The 23488-nt window shown below is 44.0% G+C and overlaps 1 protein-coding gene across 2 annotated transcripts in view; it reads left to right on the plus strand.

Moving 5' to 3' along the window:
• Window positions 1-2639: 2639 nt before the first annotated feature.
• Window positions 2640-23488, plus strand: part of LOC142592708 (DNA primase large subunit-like) — a 46231-nt gene continuing 25382 nt past the window's right edge. The window contains exons 1-7 of one of the 2 annotated variants that reach the window (XM_075704296.1): window positions 2640-2916; window positions 3007-3164; window positions 4311-4390; window positions 10270-10390; window positions 10505-10600; window positions 11770-12048; window positions 13551-13733. In XM_075704296.1, coding sequence (XP_075560411.1) covers window positions 2757-2916; window positions 3007-3164; window positions 4311-4390; window positions 10270-10390; window positions 10505-10600; window positions 11770-12048; window positions 13551-13733 — 1077 coding nt within the window. In that variant the 5' untranslated portion in view covers window positions 2640-2756. The remainder of the gene's footprint in view (window positions 2917-3006; window positions 3165-4310; window positions 4391-10269; window positions 10391-10504; window positions 10601-11769; window positions 12049-13550; window positions 13734-23488) is intronic. The other variant, XM_075704297.1, reaches the window with a different exon arrangement.

Below are 23488 nucleotides of genomic sequence, written 5' to 3' on the forward strand. Positions count from 1 at the left end.
GGAAAGACTGCTTCTGATCGAGAACGAGGAATATGGATTTATTTACAGTATTTACATGAGAATGCTACAGTTCATCAGTCTAACAGGACTGCAAGAGGAATGCACACTCAACAGTCGCACAACAGCTGTTCATAAACTCATAAACACTCTGTCCTCCCTAGATCCCTAGGCGAGGGGAAAACGGCCGTTCAACCTGCTACCAATTCGGACCGTTCAATTTCATCGCAGCCGACCCGCCTTAGAGGGGGGGGGGGGGTACACACACACTATCGCACAGGTTTCACTGACCACGCCGAGATGAACGGGTTCTCGCAGACACGTGTCTTGCCCCGAGCAGGCACCTCTTCATCCCAGTGTTGACTCCGCAGACAATGGTGCCACGGATTTCCATTGTCTGGCGTCTTCAGAGGCCGGTGAGAAGGCACCACAAAGCATCTCCTTCCAGGAATTCTCCCTGCATCAGTCGAACCGTGAAGACGTTGGCGATTTCACTAACAATACTCGCTCCGCCGACCGCTTAAGTCATAGCGGCACCGAGGGGGTGTTGTGCGGCACACCGTCGTCCCTATAACACCAGTCGCCGCGGCAGGTGCGGAAGGCTTCCGTGGTCCCTTCTGAAAAGCTCGCCACCCTTGCAGCTGCGGCTGGCTGGGAAAGTCGTGTAGGTCGGTGCCCTTGCAGGCCGTTCGTAACAACCGCCGCAGCTCGCATTCCCATGAGTGCAGGCAAATTTGCACTTTTTTCTTAAAACTAGGCAATTGATTGTGTCAAATGGTATACTAAACGACATTGACTCCAAAATGCGATCTTTCGACCGCAAGATTTGAGCAAGAACAGTGCAGCGGTGAGCACAAAATGTTTTTTTTTTCGAAGATGCACAGCGAAACATGCAGGACCCTGTACATTCGTCGTCATTTCAGAATCGTCATCCCATTGTCGTGATGCCGTGGTCGTCGTACTGCCTTCGCCGTTCCGTCGACGTCATTCCTTCTTCGTCGTTCTATCATTGTCGTGAATAAGAAGGGGCTCTAGCCGAAACGTCTTTTCATTTTTTTTCACTCAATGTCTTTAATGCTTGTTCAGTGTTTTCTTTTTTCTTCATGCCTTTTCCCGACCAGACGCGATTCCATCAAAGCCAGAATTTCACCCATATATCGTCACTGCGTCGTTGTCACACAGTCGTCGGCGAGCCATCATGGCCATGGCCGGCCGATCGTGGAGAGCGAATGTCAAGGCGAAGTGAGCTATTCCGGATCCATTGTAGGCCTCTGCACATACAGTCGAAACAATGGAGATCTCAGAGTGATCATTACAGATTCTAAGTAAAGGTATATTCCGAAATACGACGTGTCGCTACATGGGTTCAATGGTTATCGCATTGACGACTATTAACAATTAACGACTATTTGAATAGCGCGAGAGGAGCTCGAGCACAATGGCTAACTCTAATTGTTATCGCTACTTTATACGAAACTGCAACTTTTTTAATGCGTTAGCATTAGGAGCGTCAAAGAGGAAAAAGTGCATGTGTGTGAAGGCGGTCACGTGGTCACGCGCGCCCTTGTACGTGTGCGTGTGTGTCGCGTTATCGCCTGAATAACACTTTACAATGTGGAAACACGGCTTAAATCATGGGTCCGGGGTCTAATAGCTAGAGGTGCTACGTAATACTCGCGTATTTCTCCTGAATTTACCGCTAAATCGCCAGCGAATTCTTTTTACAAGTGTGTACAATTCTTGGTGTTTACAACACGAAGTTTTATCCACGAGTTTGAAATAAAATGCCTTGCTAGAAATTCCTAAGCCAGCGTTCCATCTGCCGGCCTCTCCATATTAGAGGTACACGTCTATGTCGGGAAAAAGTTTTTTTCGCGTTGTTTGATTGCCGCCGCACTTTTATTGTGTATTGTGCACACATGACTTCCTATCAGGACCTAAACTAGCTGGCTGCCGTCTGGCTGCCAACGGGCTGTCAGAACCTCGAAAATTGAAAAAGCCCAATGACATATTCAGGCATGCACATTGAATTCATCCGGCGGGCCCAGGCGGGCCTAAGGCTTGCAGCTACATGGGCACGGCGGCATAAAAGTGCGGGTCTCGGCCGGGCCGAAAAATTGGACCCTTGTAGTACTCCACAAAAAGCCAAAGAAAGGGCTTTCTCGCAGAACAGGTAGTCTCCAAAACCTGACGCTCGCGACGTCTCATGCAGTTGGCAAAAGCGTAGCCTTTGAGATCTGTGTTCAGTGTGGGCCGTCGCTGGGGCGCAGGTTTGGGCACCACATATTATAGAAATCAGAAATAATATGCGAGTGTAATAATGAATAAAAATAATATATTAATATTCAACTTCAACTTTACGCATATTTTATAAAGCACTGTTCATCTTCATAACACAATCTGCATCAATGTTTGCATAGCCTCTGAGATTATAAAAAGAAGCTTAATGATGCCGTTTGTTCTCAGATAGACAAAATTAGCGCAGTGCACAAACATAAAAAAATTTAGCTATGACAGAGTTAGTAAGGGCAGAAAGAATAAACGAAAGATAAACTGTTGGAAATATTATGTCTGACATACAGCGCCATCTTAAAAAGATTAAAATTCGCTGTGCTCAAACAGACCAGTGTGGCCCAAGTTTTTGCGGGAAAAGCTTCGCGCATGCTTCGCGCGTTATTCTTCGTGCGGTTGCATGTTGTGCTTGTCGTCGTAGTCTGCTGCTTGCTTTGCGACGTTTAGTCATAGTTTAGTGCCTCAAAATGCAGTTTGCAGGCCACAAGAGACGACGGCACGTCACAGTCGGCGATCCCCTGGCCGAATACGCTGGCCGGAAGACGCTTCTGCACTTCTACAATATTCCTCCTACCGACAACATACCGCTCAGCGACTTCGAAGAGGTCGCCCTCGAAAGGCTGAAGGGTAACGTTACGCTTTCATTGAGCGTTTTCTGAATCTGTTTTCATTCGCGAGACTACGACTTCGTGCCTGATCGCGATGTTTCCCGCTCAGTGCTGAAAGTTTTCGAGGTCGCCGAAGCCAAGTTCAACAACAAGCGCTCTCAGGACTACGCCAGCGCAGTGATGGACGACCTCCGAAAGCAGAAACTGAAAGCCTTCGTTAGTCGGGTGAGATTCTGCAATCCCACACTACTGGTGGATCTTGTCATTGTAACTGTAGTGCGTGCCTTGCAATCGATACTCGCTGCTGTTCGACGTGTGCCGTAGCCCGTATATGACAACTATATGGCATTTAGCCGTGTCGCGACTTAGACGCGCAGCCGAAAACTGCATTCCCAGCAAATTGTGAGTGCGGTCAATTTCGCCGTAAAATAATGGCTGATCGATTACGACTAATCGGCTCGCGTAACTTTAATTTCCTGCATGTGTACCTTAATTTTCCAACCATGTGCACTTGCATAGTTTCCAATTGACCCCTTCAGCTGCGAACGCCGGAAGAACGACCCACAAACGGAAGAACTTGCAAAAATGGCGACATTAAAACACGTTTCATTCGCCTGAAGACGTTTCGAATTAGACATGTACTGCAAAATTAGCCGATTTTCGCCAAGTGCTTTAGAAAATTGTTGTAGAACAAACTTCTTAGCGTTGTTATCGGCTCGCATCTACGCTTTGATTAGCCGATAATCGAACGAATATTGCAAAATGACTATATGTGCTTTGTAGTTGGCTCGGTTCTTTCACTGTTCATATATCTATACTTTTCGTGTTTTCTAAGCGAGGCCCTGAAATGGCTGAGTGTTTTGGACGCACGCTGCAATAGCCTATCTGTTCCAGTTGATTGATTGATAGATAAATCTTGACATAGAAAAGGACTGACTCGGAGGCCTATAGGAGGTAAATAGAAGGGAAAGGAAGATACCATCAACAATGGTCCAATATCTGAAACATTTTGCAGATGGAATTATTGCACCTAAAGAAGTTTGATTAAAAACTTCTTGGTTTGTGTATTATATGAGATTGAAGATGAAAGAATTGAGATAAACGCAGAGCAGTGAAAGACCTTCATATCTGCCTTGTCTGCCTCCTTGTCTCTCAATCGCGCTGTTTATTTGATAAGACAACATAAAGCACATGGCGTACCGATGTGTGCTTCACTTTTCTGTTTTCATCACAACAAACATCAAACAGTTAGGCCAGTTTTTTTTCTTTTTTCTGTGATAAAGGCTTAAAAGTCTAAGCTTCGACAAAGAAATTCTACCCAAAGCGGTTAATTTGAGGTTGCTAGGTGTTTCCTCCTTCTGCCTATTTATATAGGTTTCAGCAGTTAACCGGCTGCCTCTTGTCCTTTGCCAGGTAACCGACGACAACGGTGCTGCTATTGTACGCAAGGACAACTTGTCTTTCTTCATCCTTATGCTTGCCTTCTGTGAAACGTGAGCCAAGTTGTTTATGCTACATTTATTTTTTATTGTCACAGCGGGAGCATTGATGTCATTTGAATTAAGAGAGTTTTGTAAAGCAACATTGATGTCATTGAAATTGAAGGGCCTTGTAGAATCTTTTAGATGTTATAAATTACATCCAAAAATTGATGGCTGAATCATGAAAAGATCATGAAAAGCAAAAATTTTTTCTGGTTGTCTTGCTTAAGAGTAATATTATTAAACAATGTTGCATGATGGAAAGAAAGTATCTTACTAAAGAAAGAAAATGGTCCTTCATCCAACAGTATTATGAAGGTACAAGCATGAACTAAGTACAAAGTAGATTAGTTTATGGAACCATCCTGCCGTTATTGATCTACACCTTTTTCATTTAGCTGCTGACAGGCAGTGAAACCAGTCAACACATGTGGAGTACACTCTTGAGTGTGCATGCGGTAGTGATTTTTCATTTCTTCCTGACAAACCAGGCAACTAATCACACCAAATTTCTTTTTGAACACTGCAAACTGAGAAGTTTTATCTTCCTGTCAAATATTAGCATAAGCAGCCATTGTAAGCGGCACTTCACTCTTATAAAAATTGGAATAACCACGTAGGTCATTTTGCAGGAAGTGGAGTGCATGCTTATTGCATAATTAGAATACAGTGGGAGAGATACTATATGAAGTCACAAGATTACTTGCACAAGCGCATTTTGATGCCTGCATACTAAAACTTATATCAACACTATTAAAAAAATTCAGAAGGGGGGCACTCTGCTTAATGTTGTTTAAGTATGCCTGCAACACGTCTGTTTCACTGTTTTTTAAATATAGAAATAATTGAATCGGGACTTTGCAAATGGACAAATTCAATCAACCGGGACACTTATATTTATTAGTGAACCAGAAGCCTGCGCGTGATGCTGCCCATACGTTCCACCACTTTCAGCCCAGCAAACCTGTCGCCCACATTCACTTTTATTAAAATGCAAATTTTGCAAGGACAAACCTGCTCAAGTATTCCGTCTGTTCCCATGCAGTTGCTGACTGGAACATTTTGCTTGAAGTAAGGGCTTGCTTGTTAGTTTGATCTCTTTTTGTGCTTTTTTTTTTTCCTAGCAGAAATGACTACGCACATAGACAGAGACAAAAGACAGAACTGCTGGACTTCAGACCTTTAGAGCATTGCACAGAAAAGAGAAAAAAAGAAAGAACATCTTGAAAACTCTCTTCCTTTACATCATCCTGCACTTGTTGCAATAGCATTAAATGCTCATCTACATAGCGGCACATTTTCCGTAAAGGAAGGATTCCTATGTGCCCGTCAATTTGCTTGTAGCGTAAAGCCACAAGCATACCGTTAAGCACTGGTTCGATGCATAAATCAGTGCAGGTGCTATTCTCTGGTAAAACGGGACACTATTAATGTTAGTGAGTTTGTATAAAAGGTAGAAGGTCAAGATCTCCATAGAGCTGGCCATACAACAAATGCTGTTAAGAGGGAATAAAGTTGAGCTTTTGAACATTGCCTTCGATCTGTAGCAGAAATCAGTGCCTCTGCTACCTGACTTTTATGCTTCCTTAACTTTTTTTTTTATAAACATTACATTGATTTTGACACTTTTATTATGCTGTATTGTGTGCTTTTGAATTTCAACATTCGGAAATGTTGAAACTGTTCCTGTTTATTGAATTCTTGTCCCTTCTGCTTGGGCATTCTGGCCTGCAGTATTCAATAACTGAAATAAATAAGTGCTATGTCACTAATGCATTTTTTCCCAAGCATATTGGTATGTAATGCCACCAGGAATTCTATTGTGGTACCTTTTATTTTGCTGCCCGAAATTTTTTCTTAACTCACTAGCCACGCATGCAGTTATCAATTTTTGTCATTGTCAGCCTTCTTTACGTTTTGTGCAAGCTTTCGCATTTGGTCGTTCATTTCCTGACCAGCTTATCTCAGTATTGATGTGTCCAATCGGCGAAGTTTAAGAAAAAAAAAATACTTAGAAGAATATATAAAATTAAAAAAAATTATCTAATGGAATATATGACTGGCCATTCCAAAGTCTTATGGCAGTGCTACTAAGGTTGTGCAAGACGGCTGTGAAACTATTCTGAGAACAATCAGGAAGAAAGGCGTGAATCGGGCATCATCGCTGCAAATGCTCACACTAAGGCTTCGTTTCTTCTGGCTTACACGACCTCTGCAGTGCTGCTGGAAAGCTTTCAAACGACTAGTTGTACACTACGTGTCTCAAGGGCCATGCAATGAGTAATGGAACTGGAGATGGTAGGCATAACATTGAGAGGTCAGAAGAGGGCAGTATAGGTTTGTGACGAAATGGGGGTAGCTGATAGCTGACAGGAGTTGGGCTAGTTGTTCCAGGAATTGGAGTTGGGCGGGCCATGTAGTGCATAGAGTAGATGACCGGTGGTCTAATACATTTACAGAATGGGTGCCAAGGAAAGGGAAGCGTGTTCGGAGACAGCAGAGAACTATATTATATGCTCTGATGGAATTGGAAAGTTTGCCGGCTTAGAGTGTCAGCTGATGCAAGGCAAAGGGTATCACAGGGATGGGAGTGCTGCGCCAATTGCGCCAACTTGCACCAAACCATCAAGCTATGCCAACCTGTGCCAAAACACTACTTTCAGATGAAGTTGCCAAATTTAGCAGGATGTGCATGTCTAGTGGAAAGCACACAGCCATAGACATGCTTTGGCTAACGCTTAGCCCTGCAATCCAAGCCTAAGTAATCTGTTTCAGTGTTGGCGTCTTTGGGGTGTAGGTGTGCTTGGTGGCACGATTGCAACTAGGCCACAAGAAAATGACAAATGCTTTTTGCTATACAATGCCTTACAAATATTTTGTAAAAGTGTTGCACGTTTGCGTATATGCGGACCAGCTAAAGATGAGTTTAACTGGCATTCATATCATGGGATGGTCGGGAAGGAAAGCAGCACTGAATGAATAAGGTTGTAGTCTGCTCAGCGTGTAGCTAATCAGTTTCGTTGTGAATTTTAGCCCGCGATTTTGCACCCTGTTGGTACATCTGAGTCGTTTAATGGGCGAACGTTGCGCATGTGACGTTGTAAATCTATTTTGCACGTGCACCTTGTTACAGTTACCAGGTTCATCGTGCAGCACGCCGACAAACGACCTGCTTGCTTTCACAAAACTTCTTGGTCACAAATATCCCATGACAACTGCAATCATCACTCAAGTTCGCACTATTTTCTGCCCGCCCGGCCACACCACACAAAATAAGCTTCCTGCTGCCACAGAAAGTAAGCCAAGAATGTAAAGTTTCATATTTAGTCAACCTTATTGGCCAAATTGTGATCATAGTTAAACGTTTGGCGAAACCGCAAACCTCCAAAATTGCGTTCATGTCAACGATGTTCGCTACACCACTTGCGCAAATAAAGTCCAAAAATTTTCATGAACCATTGTTTGGCAAACAAAATATCAGTTGCCATCGTACACTGGCTTTATGGAGCCTGTGGCAGAACCACAAGTGAGCCCGAGTAATCATGCTTAGTCAAAATATTGGACGACGACGCAGATTGGAAAGTCAGTAAACACATTATCCCTTTACTATTTTCAAAAATAACTTGGACATTTTTCTTGGCAACCAATGTGAAATACTGGTAAACATGCAATGACCAGTATGTCATTCTACATTTATTCTATGATATCCTGTTACCTTAACTGAAAGTCGCCAGGAATTAAAAATTATCTGAGGGCACTACGCAAACCGAGTTCAGTGTACCTTGATGGGTGTTGTTCATGGTGGCCACTGTGAATATTTCTCGTTCATTGTGCACGAATACGTTTAATTAGCTCAACTTGTAAGTTAACTAATTGATTGATTGAATGAAAAAGTTGTGCATGACATTTACAAATGACCGATAACAGCATTTAAAATAATCTAGGATTTGTGAAGCACCCGCTGTGGTGGCATAGTGGTTTTGGTGTTGCGCTGCCAAGCCTGAAGTTGCGGGTTCAAATCCTGATTACGGCCGGACTTCGACAGGGGCAAAATGCAACAACACCTGCGTACTGTGCATTGAGTGCACATTGAAGAATTCCAGGTGGTCAAACTTGACCCGAAGTCCCCCGCTGCAGCGTGCCTCATAGTCATATTGTGGTTTTGGCATGTAACACCCAAGAGCTTATTTTAATTTAATCTGAGAAGACTTCTTTTAACAAGAAAGAAAGCCCATGAAATAAATGAATAAGTAAAAGCCCAGTGCACACCAAAGATTGCATCAATCTTTACACAAACCTCGTCAAATAGAGGCATTGAAAATGAGCGGCTGCGCTTTTTTTCTCAGCATGTTAGAGCCGCATCAGCAGTTTTCGTCATGTATCTTCAGTCTCTATCAAAAGTGAAGTAGCACACTCGTGTAACATTTCGCTTTCTATGCCTTTGTAAGACCGTGGTCTGGGTTTGTATGTTCGTGATATGCACGATGCACTGCAGTCGACGTTTACGTCTGAGGCAACTTATATCGCTGGTGCGGGGATGCAGTATCACTTTGATATTTTTAATTTTGCAGGCTCTTTCTTTTCTTTTTTTCTTTTTCTGAAGAAAGGATCAAAGAAGACCTAGGTCACCATATACGCTGTAACGGTCATTTCTCAACATATTTCGCAACCTCTGCAGTGGCGCTTTATTGAATAAGCAAGGTAATAAATGTTAGTTCATTAAAATGAAATATTAGGTGCTTGTTCACGATGGAATAAAAAAATACTCGCGTTAGTGCTGGACTGCCAACACAGGGTGAGGGCTGTCTATGGAAAGCCCTCGCTAATTTTTTCTTGGCCATATTTAGTAGGCACAACCAGTGTGCAATTTAATGGCGAGTTCTGAGAAACCTGTATGGTTTTCGTTGTAACTTCATGCTACTGTCGGGTGGAGGACAATTTTTCACTGTCATGAATTTTGCTTGCCTTGCGGTCTCCTGCTGAACTGATCTTCCGTAACCTAATAGTGATCTGCAACGTGAAATAAACAACACCTTTTCTTCATATGCTTGTATTTCATGAATACTGACATTTACCAAGCTGCTCCAAAACGCATATTTAATGTTCCAAAACGGACAATTCATGTTCTGCTCCAAAGTGCCAAATTTGCTGCTCCCAGAGCCGCTCCAAAACTTCCTTGGCCGCTTCCATACCCGGTATCATTGCAGACAGAATAAACCTTGACAGTGCACACTTTGCACTTGCTTCATTCAATCTGCTTCTTTGCCTCTGTGCTGCAAAACATCCACACAGGATCTGTGATACACTTCTTCTCTCTGCCCATATGAGACTAGAAGTGCGCAGAAGAGGCTCCAAGTTTTTGAACGAAGTTATTGTCAGTGAACTGAAACTCTGCAATTGGCTATGGCTTATCGATTCCGGATAACCATCCAGCAGTTGTGTCAACTTTGGCAGCACTGGGCGGTCATTAGGGCATGCTGCTTTGAAAATGTTCACATAATGGGAATACTAACTAAGGTGTGACCTAAAAGAAGGAATCTCATTGTGTCTGCTGGGATATTGAATTAACATTGGTTGAGGGTTGGCTGATAGTGAACTGTCATCTTTCAGCTGACAAAAGTCATAGCTTAAAGAAGAAAAAAAACACGGAGCCATAACGGGATGTCGGCAAGTATCTGCTGTTGCTTTTCAGCTGCTCTTTTCTTGAACATGTGGAAACAGTGCAGGGACGAAACAAAGGAGGAGGATAAACAAAGTGCTGACTGTTAACCATGATTTATTATGCTTAAAGTTATGTCATTCTTCCCATCTTTTCACTGTTCCTCAGGTTCGAATATGTTCTGAACAGCCCAAATAAGCACTGTTTTACAGTGGATCACTTTTTTTCGTAGGCCAGCACAACGGCGTTGGTTTATGAGCCAAGAGATGGACCTTTTTCGGTTTCGATTTCAAAACGAGAGTGCAGCTGGCATCCAGGCTTTCCTCAAGGACACCAACATGGAGTTCACACCAGTGAGTTTAGATTTTTGTGGATTTATATCCCTCCTTGTTTTGTATTTTCATTCTGCACTGCTGTTAAGCTTTGTTTGGCATCAGTAATTCTGATATGTGTGCCGACCTTTGCAGATCTCTGCAGATGAGAAAGCAAAGTATTTTCAAGAGATAGTTGCTGCATCACCTGATATGACAGCTGCAAAGCTGGATTCCATGGATGTTTACAAGGTATGACGAAGCATCTTTAGTTGCGAACCAGCAATGCATTGTCGCATAATTAAAGGTAGATTTGACATGCACAATACTAAAAAAAAAACCCTAAAGAAAGAGCGTCACATGACCGAAGAAGGAAGTCACGAACATTGAGATAGCTTGCTCAGTTTTTTTGCCAGCTGCAACTGAGCAGCAGCAAGCACTTGGACATTATTGGCGCAATGTTTAACAGAGTCATGAAGTGCAGTTTAGCAATTCATATTTTACCAAAGCAGCATGACACGTGCTGCCAAAGTGACTATATTTACCTGAATGTAAACAAACCCTCACCTTCCCTCCGATCCCGTTTTCCTTCTTGGCCTTGACGAACCACAGAAGAAAAAGTTCATATTTAAAACAGGTGAAACATTGTTGCAAGAAGTGAGCTGCTTTTATATGCATAAAGTAAATTTTAGGTGATTTAAAGCCATTTCAGGCATAAGAAAGAAATAAGAGATTGGTCTTGATAAACATCATCATTGACACATTCATTTATAGCCACTCGCTAATGTTTCCACTTGATATGCAGTCACTTGTGTCACAGCTCAAGTTCCTGCTCTTGGTTTCAGCTTTTATTTTGTTGACGCTGCCTGCAATGCCTAACTTTTGGAAAAGGCTTTGCTGCATTAATGGCTTATAACCAATCAGGCACTTACATTCAAAAGTCAGTGAAGGGCTTGCTTAGCACAGATTTTTTTAAAGGTGGGAGAACATTTTCTACCCTATTAGAAATACTTTCATGCATAGTCACAGAATAGAAGTCAGGACAAGCGCTAATTCTCAACTATAAATCTTAAAGTGATGAAATGGATAAAATAAAATCTATTGATATATTGGATCCAGAATCTACACACTGGCTATGAAAGATGTCTTATTGGAGGGCTGTACGGTAAGTTTTACCATCTGGGGTTCTTTGACTTGAGCCTAAATGGAAGTACACAAGTTTTTCTTTGCACCACCATTGCAATGGGGCCACTCTGGCTAGTAATCGAACCCAGAATCTCGTCCTCAACACTTGCATTGCCATGGCCAACGAGCCATCGAAGTGGGCGAGGAGACAAACTGAGGAAAAGGGAGAGGGTGGGGCATGCACGGACAGTAACTGCAGTACCAGGCAAGCGCCCTAACCGTTTTCTGCAATGCAGGTATCCTTCCTCGACGTGCTTCCTCTGGTGTCAGACCGAACAGTCTACCTGCGTCACGGCGAGGCGTACGTGCCGAGCGAGTACCTCATCACGCTGGTTGAGTCACAGTACCGGGCACATCTGTCTCACATGCTGGCGCAGACGACGCGCATCTTCCATCGCCTCGAAGAAGATGAACGCATCGTGCCCGTCTTGCGTGCCCTGGCCAACTTTGATGCTGGCAGCGGGTTTGACGCTTCGCGGCCTACGGACTCTGTCAGCCCCGAAATGATTGACCAGGTGCGTTTCGTGTACTTGGCCTCGCTTCCTTTCACCGACTGCGTAATCCTGGCTTCAAGGCTGGAACACCTTACAGTATTATCGCGAACTAATGGAATGAGGTTGGAAATGCAAAACGCATCTTATCAGATGAAATCAATGCTTATTTTCATTCCATGGAGATGCATATTGAGGGACAGGGGAAAAAAAGACTTTTTATTTTTGACAGAGTTAGGCTTATAGACAGCCCCTGGATAAATTATGTAGTGGTAATGTGAAGCCAAGACTAGACAGATGCTGAATTACCATAAGGTGGCACACAAGAAACAAAATCTTACAAATATAACAGTAAAGAATCACAAAGGTTGTGACCACATCAAGCAGACGAGCAATGAATCCATTGTAGATACATACACAAACACCCGAGAAAACTGAGATAGTGGGGAAGTGATCGTGGTATTGCTATGATAGAGCACCACAGATGTAATGCGGAAGATGGGGCCTTTGCTCCCGCCTGCAAGAAGTTCTTTATTTACACTTATTACTTTTGCATTTTAATTGAGGACAGTCAGTTTCCCCTATTCCTTGGCTTCATTGTGTGTTTGCTTCACGGTGTTGAACTAGCAAAAGTTGAGCCCATTGGTTGCTTTTGTTCTTGCTCACTCATTGCATAGTGAGCATGGTACTGTATTAACTTTGTCAGCCTTAATGCCATGAAGTAGCATTACGGGTTTATTGGCCAGTTGCCTGCTCCTAAATTCACATATGTGACGCCGGAGGTTGAAGTGATGTCCTTGATCCGTCACCACAGACACTTCTTATTTCTATGTCTCAATTAACAGACGGCAAGATTTCTGAAAATTCCTGTGTCCATTTAAACTAAGGAGATCTCTGCATAGATCCTTGCATAAGCTAAAGGCATCATAGGAAAATTCTCAGGTGCCTTTAGGGTGCTCGCACTTAACATCTAACTCTGTTTTGATTGCGTGCTTACTGAAAGCTTGCATAGATCTTTTTCTTTTTTGTGTGTGTATGTGTCCGATCATCAACTACTAGTTCGAATATGTACACAACACTCATACGTGGCGAATTTCTGTAAATACTGTATTTTCTTATGTACAAGCAGTGCCAGAAATTCAAGTATAAAGTGAGCGTGCAAGTTGTATGCAAATGTTGACTTCACATGCGACTGCATTGCACGCAGCAGTAAACACCGCACCTGATGGTAAAACTTGCTACGAAGCCGTTCGGTGTTTCAATTAATGCGAAAGGAAACGTGACAATAAGTGAACATATGAGAGCTAGATTGTTTTGGGAGCTTCAGTTTGTGCTGAAAATTGAGCTGCATTGTTTCCATAAGTATCTAAACTGCGTTATGTGCAGTTGGTAGCAAGGATTATGAGTGCAATTTAGTTTTTGTGTTTTCTTTTTCAAAGTTTGCAGATCGGGATGGGGTTGATGAACGGAGCCTGGTTGTACATGCAAAAATGTGGTAGCACTTTTCTCTCTGTTCTTGCTTGCAGCTGTGTAAAGAGTCGTTCCCGATGTGTATGAAAGCAATGCACGCTGCGCTGCGGGCAAACCATCATCTCCGGCACGGAGCCCGTATGCAGTATGGCCTGTTCCTGAAAGGCATCGGCCTTGCCCTTCAGGATGCCTTGCGTTTTTGGAGGGAGGAGTTCTCCAAGCATGTTGGCATTGAGAATGTGAGTGTTTAATCTTTGTTGTCATAAATATGTTCACGATAGGTTGGGTAGAAGAAAACATGGGGACAAGAGCTGGATTTACTTGCTAGTGGTATTTCGTTAAAAACAGGCAGGCTCACAATAACCATGGTAACATGGAGGGGCACTCCAATAGCGTGGGAGATCATAAAACATTGAGACTGTGAAACATCATTTATTAAAACAAAGCTGTGCTGAATAATGGTGTGATGACAGTAATGAAATTTTTCAGATGCCCGTGAGAATTCACTTCACTTGACAATTATCACGGTGTGGTCTCGATATAACAAACTTCAATTTAACGAAATCCTCGATATAACATGTTACAGTGGAACCCCGCTGCTGCGTTCCTCATTCGTATGTTTTCCAGGTTATGTCACTAAATCCCGGTCCCAGCAAAGTGCGCATAGACACCTGTGTATTAGAATCCCTTTTGATACGTCGTCGTTCCTGCAACATTCCCACGCAATGGGTTTCGACTTTGGTGCATTATTACGAGAAAATATCAAGTATGCCAACTGTAACTTTAAAAATCTCTAAGAAAAACATCAACTGCGCGAGACATACAAGCTGCGCACTTCCGTCCACCACCAACGTGCACTTTTGACACGCCACAGTCTTAGGAGGGGGGAGTGGTATTGGCGAATATTTCAGACACCTTACACCGTTCTATATTCAAGCACTGCCTGCTTGACCGCTGTTGCGTACTCCAGGGTAGCGTACCGTACTGCTGCCGAGAAGTAGCGACGCCTGTCTATCGAAGCGCGACCGACATTACTTATTGGGTAGCGTGGCGTTGTCGGCGGGCTGCAGGCATCCGGTAGATCATGGCGACCAAGCAGGGGCGAGACGATTTGCTAGTGCGAAACTTGCACTGTTTATTCAAAGGTAGTTGAAAGAAAATAAGAAAAGCATGAAGTATGAAGTCTCAAGTATGAAGTCTCTCAAAGTACATTTCGGAGCCCCATAAATAGGCTCTCTACAAGTTGTGGGCGGGATCTTGCTTCCGTCGAATGACACGTGACAGGCACGGAGAGAGGGCCCCTCCTCCTGCAATACCGAGCACGGGTAGGAGAGGTCGATCCTCTCATCGACGAATCCGGGGAGAAGGTCGGGTGAATGACCTCTCCGGCGTCGTGGGGTCCGGCCAAGAGAAGGAGAAGGGGATGAGGTAAGCACACACGATGCCACGACCATGAGAGGAGGGGAACAGGTCGCCCGTGGGCTTCGGCTCAGGGGTTAGGATGAATGACCTCTCCGGCGCCCGTGGGCTCCGGCTCAGGGGGTAGGGTGAATGACCTCTCGCCACGTGGTGTCAGACGCCAACCCTAACACCGCGTGCCAATTTGACCACAGAATCAAGCAAAAATAGATTTTTTTTTTTAAGTCGCCAGATGGTCATTGGCCATGTCGGCAACAATACTTCACCTTTCAAGCGGAATGGCAACTTTTTGTTTTTCTCAAGGAAGATGATATTTCAACCTTTTTACACTTGATGATGATGATCCTTTGGTATCCTGTTCGAAAAGGAGTGGTGACAAATGGTCAGTTAGCCTGCTTGAGTTAATCCAATTGCGCCTAACTGTGCCGAGAGTACACCTTTGGGCCATCCTGCACGAGAATGGCATTTTAGCGGTAAATTGCGCCGAACCTGCACCAAAGCAAGCATACGATAAAAACCATCCTTTCTTCTATGCTTTGCAGCTAGCAAAACTGAAATCAAAACCAACCGCACGCTATTATCATCATCATCATAGAAGGAAGCAGAGACCCATCGAGTCCCTCTACTGTCAGAGTCATCTGGTTCGTCATTCCCGCATTTCTCTGGCAGACGTACAATGTATTACCATCTTGCTGGCACTTATTGCAGTGTTCATCGAATCTGCGTGTTACTGCAGAGTTTGCCGAAGGAGGATGTCGCATTTTATGGTGAAAGGTTAGCTTTCTCTATGTTTATGGGGGATAGCAGGGTTTTGTGAAGAGCCGCTGTGATCAGAATTGCATGTGCTTCAGAATGATATTAGCAAGCGCATGTTGTCTTCTGCATGTTTGAGTTAGTGAATAGATCATGATTTATATTAGTACAACCAGTTTTACTGCTCGCGTGGATATGGGCCAGGTTGTTAATTTTGGCATTGTGTATAAAAGCTCAGCGTGAACACATGGAGGCCGTTGAGAAAGAAAAGGAAAAAAGAGAACCGTGCGGGTATTCCTCGCTGGCCTAAGTGTGTTCTACAGTCACATTTTATATGTATTCTTGAACTTATTTTCCATGACCAGAATCACGATCGATTTTCACGTCATTTCACACTCTCGACTCAGTTATCACTGCACCCTGAAGTTCATGACATGTCGGGGTAGCCTTTACAATGGCTGTAATGTTACACTGCTGAGCTCGAGATCGTGGGTTTGCTTGCGGCTGCGACAGTCACATCTTGATGAGGATGCAAGAACGTTTTTAATGCAAAAATGGCAAAGGTGCAAAAATAACATTTGTTTCTACAACTCTTTTATGTTGTGCCATGCTTTATTGAATTAAATTAGAGAAAGCAAGAAGCTACAACACCGTTTATTGCTTTCTACTGCCGCAGATTTACGAGGACTGAGGTTGAACATATTGCATGACGAGAGCCATCACTTCGATGGGTGCTGCCACATTTTTGTCGACACAAAACTGTTTGAACCACTGTGCTATGTCGGTGAAATGGCGTCGCCGACACAAACCCGAAACCGTCTTTGCGTCTCGCACATTCGCAGTTGTGCTGATTTTTTTTTTTTTTTAAATAGAACTCCCAGTGTGCGTAGCATGACACGAGTGTATTGCACGATGTCGTGTTCAGTGCAGGCACACTTACTTAATCGGTCTTGCAGTGAGTCTTTGCCCACAGGCCGTGACTGTCGCACTGTGTTGCATCCTCGGCTAATAAACCCACATTTGTTGACGATCTGTCTGTGGTGCCTTCCCCATGCCATAACGGAGAGTCGACGAATCCGGCAGCAACGCCCTTTGTGCACCGCGGTGTGAAGGAGCGCCGTGTCCTTTCGTGACTGTGCTTGCAAGGGAAGCCTCGCACAAGAATCCGTCCCCACAATGTATTGACTGTATCAGTTAAAATGCGCAGGGTATATGGGAAGCATACGTGCGTTTGCCCCTGCGTCAAAAGTGCCTGCTTCTGTGCCAAATCGGCTTTTTTTCCTGTGCCAGGACTTGTGCACAAGGTGAAATGGTTGTTCTACCACTGGGTATGCTGTACACACTTTTCATTCTAGCATTTTTGTATACACCTCCGTAACGTTTTTTTCTCTTCCTGAAAACTCATTGACCTACCTTGAACCGCTGCTTACGTCTGTAATGGATCCGGTCATGTCAATCTCTTCCTGCTTTTTTTTTTCCACCGGTACTCTGAAGATCTCTTAATTATCTTGACTGCTGACTGGTTGAGGCTTCCGTCCACTTTAAATCCAAGTCCTTCTGGAAGGTACGTTACCTATGGGTGTCACTGGGTGAATCCCTTTGCACTCCATTGTGATGTGCTGAGCAGCCTCCGAAACTTTACTGCAGCGTACACATGCCTTACTTAGTTGCGAGTATTTGCTTCGGTATGTTTTTGTCCTTAGGCAGCCAGCTCAAGCATCAAATAGCAATGTACCGACTGCTCTTTGTGTTATCATACTGATTTGCCCTTCTAATTTCTCTCTTCCTATTCTTGTAAATCTCCATGGTCTTTCTTTGTTTCCATTCTTTTCATCCAATTCGCTGTCTCACTTGGATGGATGGATGGATGGAATGGATGGAAGGTAGGAGCGCCCCCTTTAAAATAGGGTGATGGCAGTTGCCACCATGCTCAGCTTTTTATTTTTGTTTAACTGTGTTGTAAGTTATTAAAATTCGCCATTTTCCTTAAATACGTCTTCCTACACTTTTAACCTTGTGTCACCTCACTGCTTTTGAGCCACCAATCTTCCAATCTCTTCTTGCTAATTTCCACCGCATATTTATTTATGTGACTATTGTTATCTCTAAACCCCAGGGCCTCAGGAAGCGTGATTGTGCCCGCATCGACGTCGGGATCGATACCATCACATTTTAGTACAAGGTGTTCTATTGTTTCTATAGATCTACCACACACAGTACATGTGTCTTCTTCTTCGTTCAATTTCTTTTTATAGCTGCGCATTCCAAGACATCCTGACCTAGCTTTAAAAAGTAGGGCACTGCCTCTTGAGTTATCATAAAACGCCTCCATAAAACTTGTTCTTAATTTGAGGGCGCCATTTGGTGACTGCTGTGAGCACTAAGTACAGTTAGTCATAGTGCCTGGGAATTATGGTGCCACGCCAATGCATTGCATTGCTCTCAGTGTCCTCTGCATTGCACACTTTTGCGCTCATAATCCCGACATTATAGCCAAACGTTCTTGCAATTTCTTTATAAGTGTTTGCTGACAAGATACTATCCACCAGAAGTATTCGGAGAATATGTGAAATTGCTTTCACCGCTGCAGTTCCACAACCTCATATTAACGAAATTCGCAATTTTGTGAAGTGTTTTGCTGATGTATCACTTCGTTATATCAAGGGTTTGGCTGTATATTACGAAATTTTGCCAATCCTACAAAGAAAAACTGAGGCACTATATAGAAATTACCATATTTACTTGAATGTAACATGACTGCTATTGTAAGGCGAGTGTCGACTTTCCAGTCATGCGAAATAAAATTAGCAAAACCGCAAATGTAACGAGAGATGAATAAGAAAAAAAAATGGTACCCTTCATGAAATCACAATTTGGAGACTAGTTCTCTTCACCCATCATCGTCATCTGAGAAGGAGGCAGAGCATTCCTTGGGTGGAATTCCCCGGCAATAATTTGCGGAGATAGTTTCAATTTTGTGATATTTTGTATGACTTGGCACCCAACGTGTCCCCGCCCGGTGAGTGTTTCTCGCACTGCCACGCTCACCATTTTTGCACAGCTGCAAGAGTGCTTTTGGCCGTATGCTTTAAGGGGGGCGCGTTGCTGGGATGAGCTGAGTCTCGCAAACGCAAAACTATCTTCGAAAGTGATTGCCCGAGAATCAAGTCATCTTCTGTGCCATTGAGCTCGTTTGAAATTAAGCGCTTTGTAAAAGATCGCACTACCATTACATTTGAGGGCAGTACCAGGCTACTACAATGTCTACGTCAACGTTGCTATACATGCTTCAGTTTTCAAACTCTGCGCCATTGCGCGGAACCGCCACCCGCCCGTGCCATCGTGGCGCTGCAGTCGCGCCCAGCTTCACTTCCTCACTAGCCGGCTACGCGGGCGGGCCGGACTAAGCTCGCGGTGCAGCGTTGGTGTATTCTGTGGTTCGTTGTTGACGGAGAATTTTAGCAAGCATGTCATCCGCGAAACTGTAGCCTTCGCCGAGTTTGTTAAGAATATCAGCAGATGATGCCGACGTGCTGCGTAACTAGCTGCATAGGCAGCTATCGGAACGATGTCGACAGTTCGGCGCGCCACTTTTTCTGTGCTCCCAGCAATGCGACGCTTCGTTCGGCGTGGAACACAGCGTTTCCTCGTGCCGACCACGAACTATCTGCGAAATCCACGGCACGCGCTCGTGCCACTGTTCCCGCGTTCGTCGTCGTCTTCCACAGCAGGCGGCGTTGCCGTTCATCATTCCAGCGTAGAATTTCACTTCTTTTCTGTCGTCGTAATGGGGAGGCCGCGTGTACGGGGGTATGAGCCATTGCTTAAGAGAGTATGAGCCACTCAGTCTTACGTAACGGATAGATTTAATTTTGAAGAAATTATTTTCGAAGAATCACAAGCGGCAAATGGCGGGCAAAGGCTGCTAACCACGCCACCGAGCAAACTCGAGACATCGAATGCAACCGACAACGGTTGACTGCGGGCATACCGTCAGTGACGTCGTTCTCTCTGTCGCAGCCGATTGTGTGTGTAACCTCTTAATAGAGAAATACTTTAGTGACCCCTCACGATTAACCCAGTGATAAACACAGGGGCCGCAGGTTTCAGATTTGCTGGTTAACCATCTTCACAGAGTGTAAAAGCCGACACTTTTTTTTCTTTTTTTGTGTGTGCGTGGCTTGTGTGTTCAAACACTGGCCTCATCTTTCTTTTCGTAGTGCTTCTTTGGCGTGGTGAGAAGCTTCGGTGGGGATGAAGGTCATCCTACAATCACGCGCTTTGGCCAGATCTTCAGGCTCGTGAGCCTAAACTGCGCGAAACGTTAAGACGACAGAAAGAAACACACGACATTTAGAAACACAGCTTCTGCGCTTCGCTGTATGCGTTTCTTCCTTTCGTGGAGTTTACCCTTCTTTCAGTATGAACCAACTGGCCCGATAAATCTTATTGCTGTAGGTGGATACCGCTTTCTCATGCTATCACTAATTCGGACAAGGGAGAATGCCAGCAAGCGTGAAACACGCGCGAACTGCCCGTCCGCACGAGCTAAAGGCTGTGACGAGGCATCTGCAGTGGAGCCCGATGGAACAGCGTTGCCCTCTGGCGGCTGTCATAGAAGTGGCGACAGCGGCTGTAGGCGCGCGGGCGGAGACTTTTACAACTAAAGCTAGTCTAGTAACGTTGGTCTACATAGCCTCGCCAAGCTGTCTCGCATTTAAAGGGGGCCTCCCTCTAGTTTTGCCATCTGCGAATAAACTTCTTGGTATCGAGCTGCCGAGTCACGGCAGAGTTTCCCAGCTCCCTAGCCATCAAAATTGTTTCGCTCGAAGGGGGCGTCATACCAAATGCAGTGTTGCCATAACATCCTGAACAGCAGTCACAACCACAGCGAAAATGGCATCGATTCGAACAAAAAAAAAACTACTTTTGACTTCAGTCGACTTGTCCATGGATTAGATTGAAACGTAAAGCTACAGGTTGCCAACGTAACACTTAAGAATCGTGGGATTTAGAATATTATTTTCAATGGTCAATTTTCCCGTTATTCAAATTTAACTGGAGGGTCAAGTTCAGCAGTGAAAATTATGAAGAACTTGCTCTACAATCGAATAAATATGGTGCTGTGGGCACCAGCGATAAAATGGTTGAATTATCAATTACGTACAGTTTGCAAATGCTCCTTTCAAATCTTGCACTGCACCACAGTAAGCAGCTGCCAAAGCAGACTAGAGTCTTCTCCGTAAGTGGCGAGCTTAACTGATAATGACCTTACGGGCCTGACGATGGGGCATCTTGGAGGTCATAAGATGGCGAGCGTGACGTTGATCAGACGTGCTAAGAGGCAAATGTATTGGGACATTGTATGGCGCACTCTGCACGGCATAGTTCCGTATGCTGCACGTGCCTCACGTCCGCACCTGATTTGGTGGTGTTGTCACTGTGTGGCCAGTGACAAGTATGAGTAGCGGTAGAGATTGCCGTGTGCTAAAGGCAAATTCCCTCTCACTTGCAAACAAGTGAAACAAGTGAGAGGGCTTGCCCATCAACATGCCCACGAAGTTATATTAAGGCTAATGTCTTGCAAGCAATCCCAATCCATCCGAAAAAGGTTGTCACTGCTGAGCTCTCTCCATGATCTTGAAGTCAAAAGAAGCTACCTCAAAAAAAGCAGTCGAAACTAACAGATGCTTTTATGGCAAATAAAAATGTTTTTCTGTGAGTGCACTGCTTCTGCAGGAAGTTCGGGGTTTAGGTCGGTGACTGATTTTTTTTTTTTAGCTGCTTGCACTTATATGTGGCACTGCTCCTACTCCATGAAAGCATGTAGGTGTTCTGTGATAAAACCGACTCTGTTGATTCTGTGCATAACACCAACCAAAAAATTTCCAACACCCTACTGGATCTCGCACGATTTTTCAGACACGATGTGTGCACGGCGTCTCAGAAATTGAAAATGTGGTTGTGAACAAAGTTGCCACAGTTGTTGTAGTTTCCAGAGTTGTCACTTCCCTTCCATGTGATTTTAAAGCGCAGCCTATTGATAGTATCTGACGGGTTTTGATGCTGCATTGACCAGACTGTGTGGAAAGCAATGGCTCAGTTCAGAGAACATAGCATTTGGTGTCGTACCACTCAGGGCGACACCCAAGGCTATGTTGGCAAGCTGCTGCAGTGGAATGGACACGAAAGCTTCGCTTACACCAGTCACCACAGTGCGTTGGACCTGCGTTCTGTTCTTTTGGCTTGCCACATGTCGTGCAGCCGCTGTGAGGACAAGTTTGTTGGGCATCAAACCGTAAAGTTAGTCTCTCAAGTGCAGCATTCTTTTTTTTTTTTCCTTTTATTACTACATTTGGTTTTCTGGATTTACCGATTATTTGGATATTTCTTTTGGCCTTTTCTGTGTAAGAAAGAACCGGTGCTTGCATAAAAGACCTCCTTCTGTATATGCACTACTATGCATCCTTCCTTATGTACGTAGTGAACTCGAATTGAAATGAATTGAAAAGGTGGAATTTTAATGTGGCAAAATTTTAATACAACGAAATAATGTACTTATTTACTGATTTCGTTATATTGGGGTTTAACTGTAGTAAGTCTGAAATAGCTACCACCACATGGTGAAGTGGCTTTTGCAGTGCTCTTTCCCTCTCTAAGTTGATATGAATAAAAAAACAATAAGCCACAACCTATCTGCTCTAGGCAGAGTCTGACACCACTTCGTTTAGAATAATCTGATCTAGAATGCATGCTCTCCATCGCCATGCAACTCCTGTATTTGGTCTATGTTTTAGCGCAAGGACACATATACGTAAGCCTGTCTATACAGTTTAATATCACAACAAGAAGTGCTGATTATGGGGTTGATGTCTCTGTCAGCTGGGTTACGTCAGCTGTTGACATTGCATACAGGGCTTCAGGCCTGTTGTTTATAGCTCGTACAATGCAATCAAGGCTCAATTATAAAGTGTTATTGCAAAAAGTAAACCACCAGTGCATCTGGAATAGTAGAATTTGTTTAATCTGCTGTCGAGACATGCCTGCAGGACATGGAACAAGCATGTATTGCGCATGTTCTAGTCCTAACCTGTGCTGTAGGGCTTGGCATTGATTTCACATGGTATTGACTACAATGGAGTGGTTTGGCAATGAACACATCAGAGGACAGTGTCTTCATGAAGGCACCTTGAGAGGCCAAGTGTGTGCTGATGTGTTACATTTTGAGCTGATGCTTCTTTCCTGGGCTACTGGTTAACCTCTTTGCTTTGTAAAGGCACGGCAGATGATCATAATGTTCACAGTTGCTTGGCAAGGTTAAAGCAGTGCATTATTCAAGAGCCATCATGATGTGCACTTTGGAATTTAGTGCTGCACAGTTGTTATTGGTGGAAAAGCACATTGGGGCATGATCTAAAATACGTAGGTCACAACAGGGTTGCAAAAGAATGTGCGCACAGGTTACAATGTACACTATACTGGTATCACAAGCCTTTTGAAGACCTTAAAACTGGTAGTCTGTACATAAGCTCAACAATGAAGATGGCACCACTTCATATGCAGCTTCAACCGCCATTGACAGCAGTCCATCAAATTGCAGGAGTTGCATAGAACTCTATTAAAAATCTCATAAGCCTTCGAGCAATGGTTGCGGGTGCCTTCATCAACAGTGTGTTTACACTGGAGTGCTGTGTACAACAGGTTCGAAGACAAGTAATATCAAGAAACTGTTTACCCTCTAAATATAATTTATTCTTTGCATCAAACAATGTTGTAACGTCAAGCATTGTGATAAAAAATCCCTAATTATAGTAGCCTCGAT

Source organism: Dermacentor variabilis, chromosome 9 (assembly GCF_050947875.1).
Source record: "Dermacentor variabilis isolate Ectoservices chromosome 9, ASM5094787v1, whole genome shotgun sequence".
NCBI lineage: Eukaryota > Metazoa > Arthropoda > Arachnida > Ixodida > Ixodidae > Dermacentor > Dermacentor variabilis.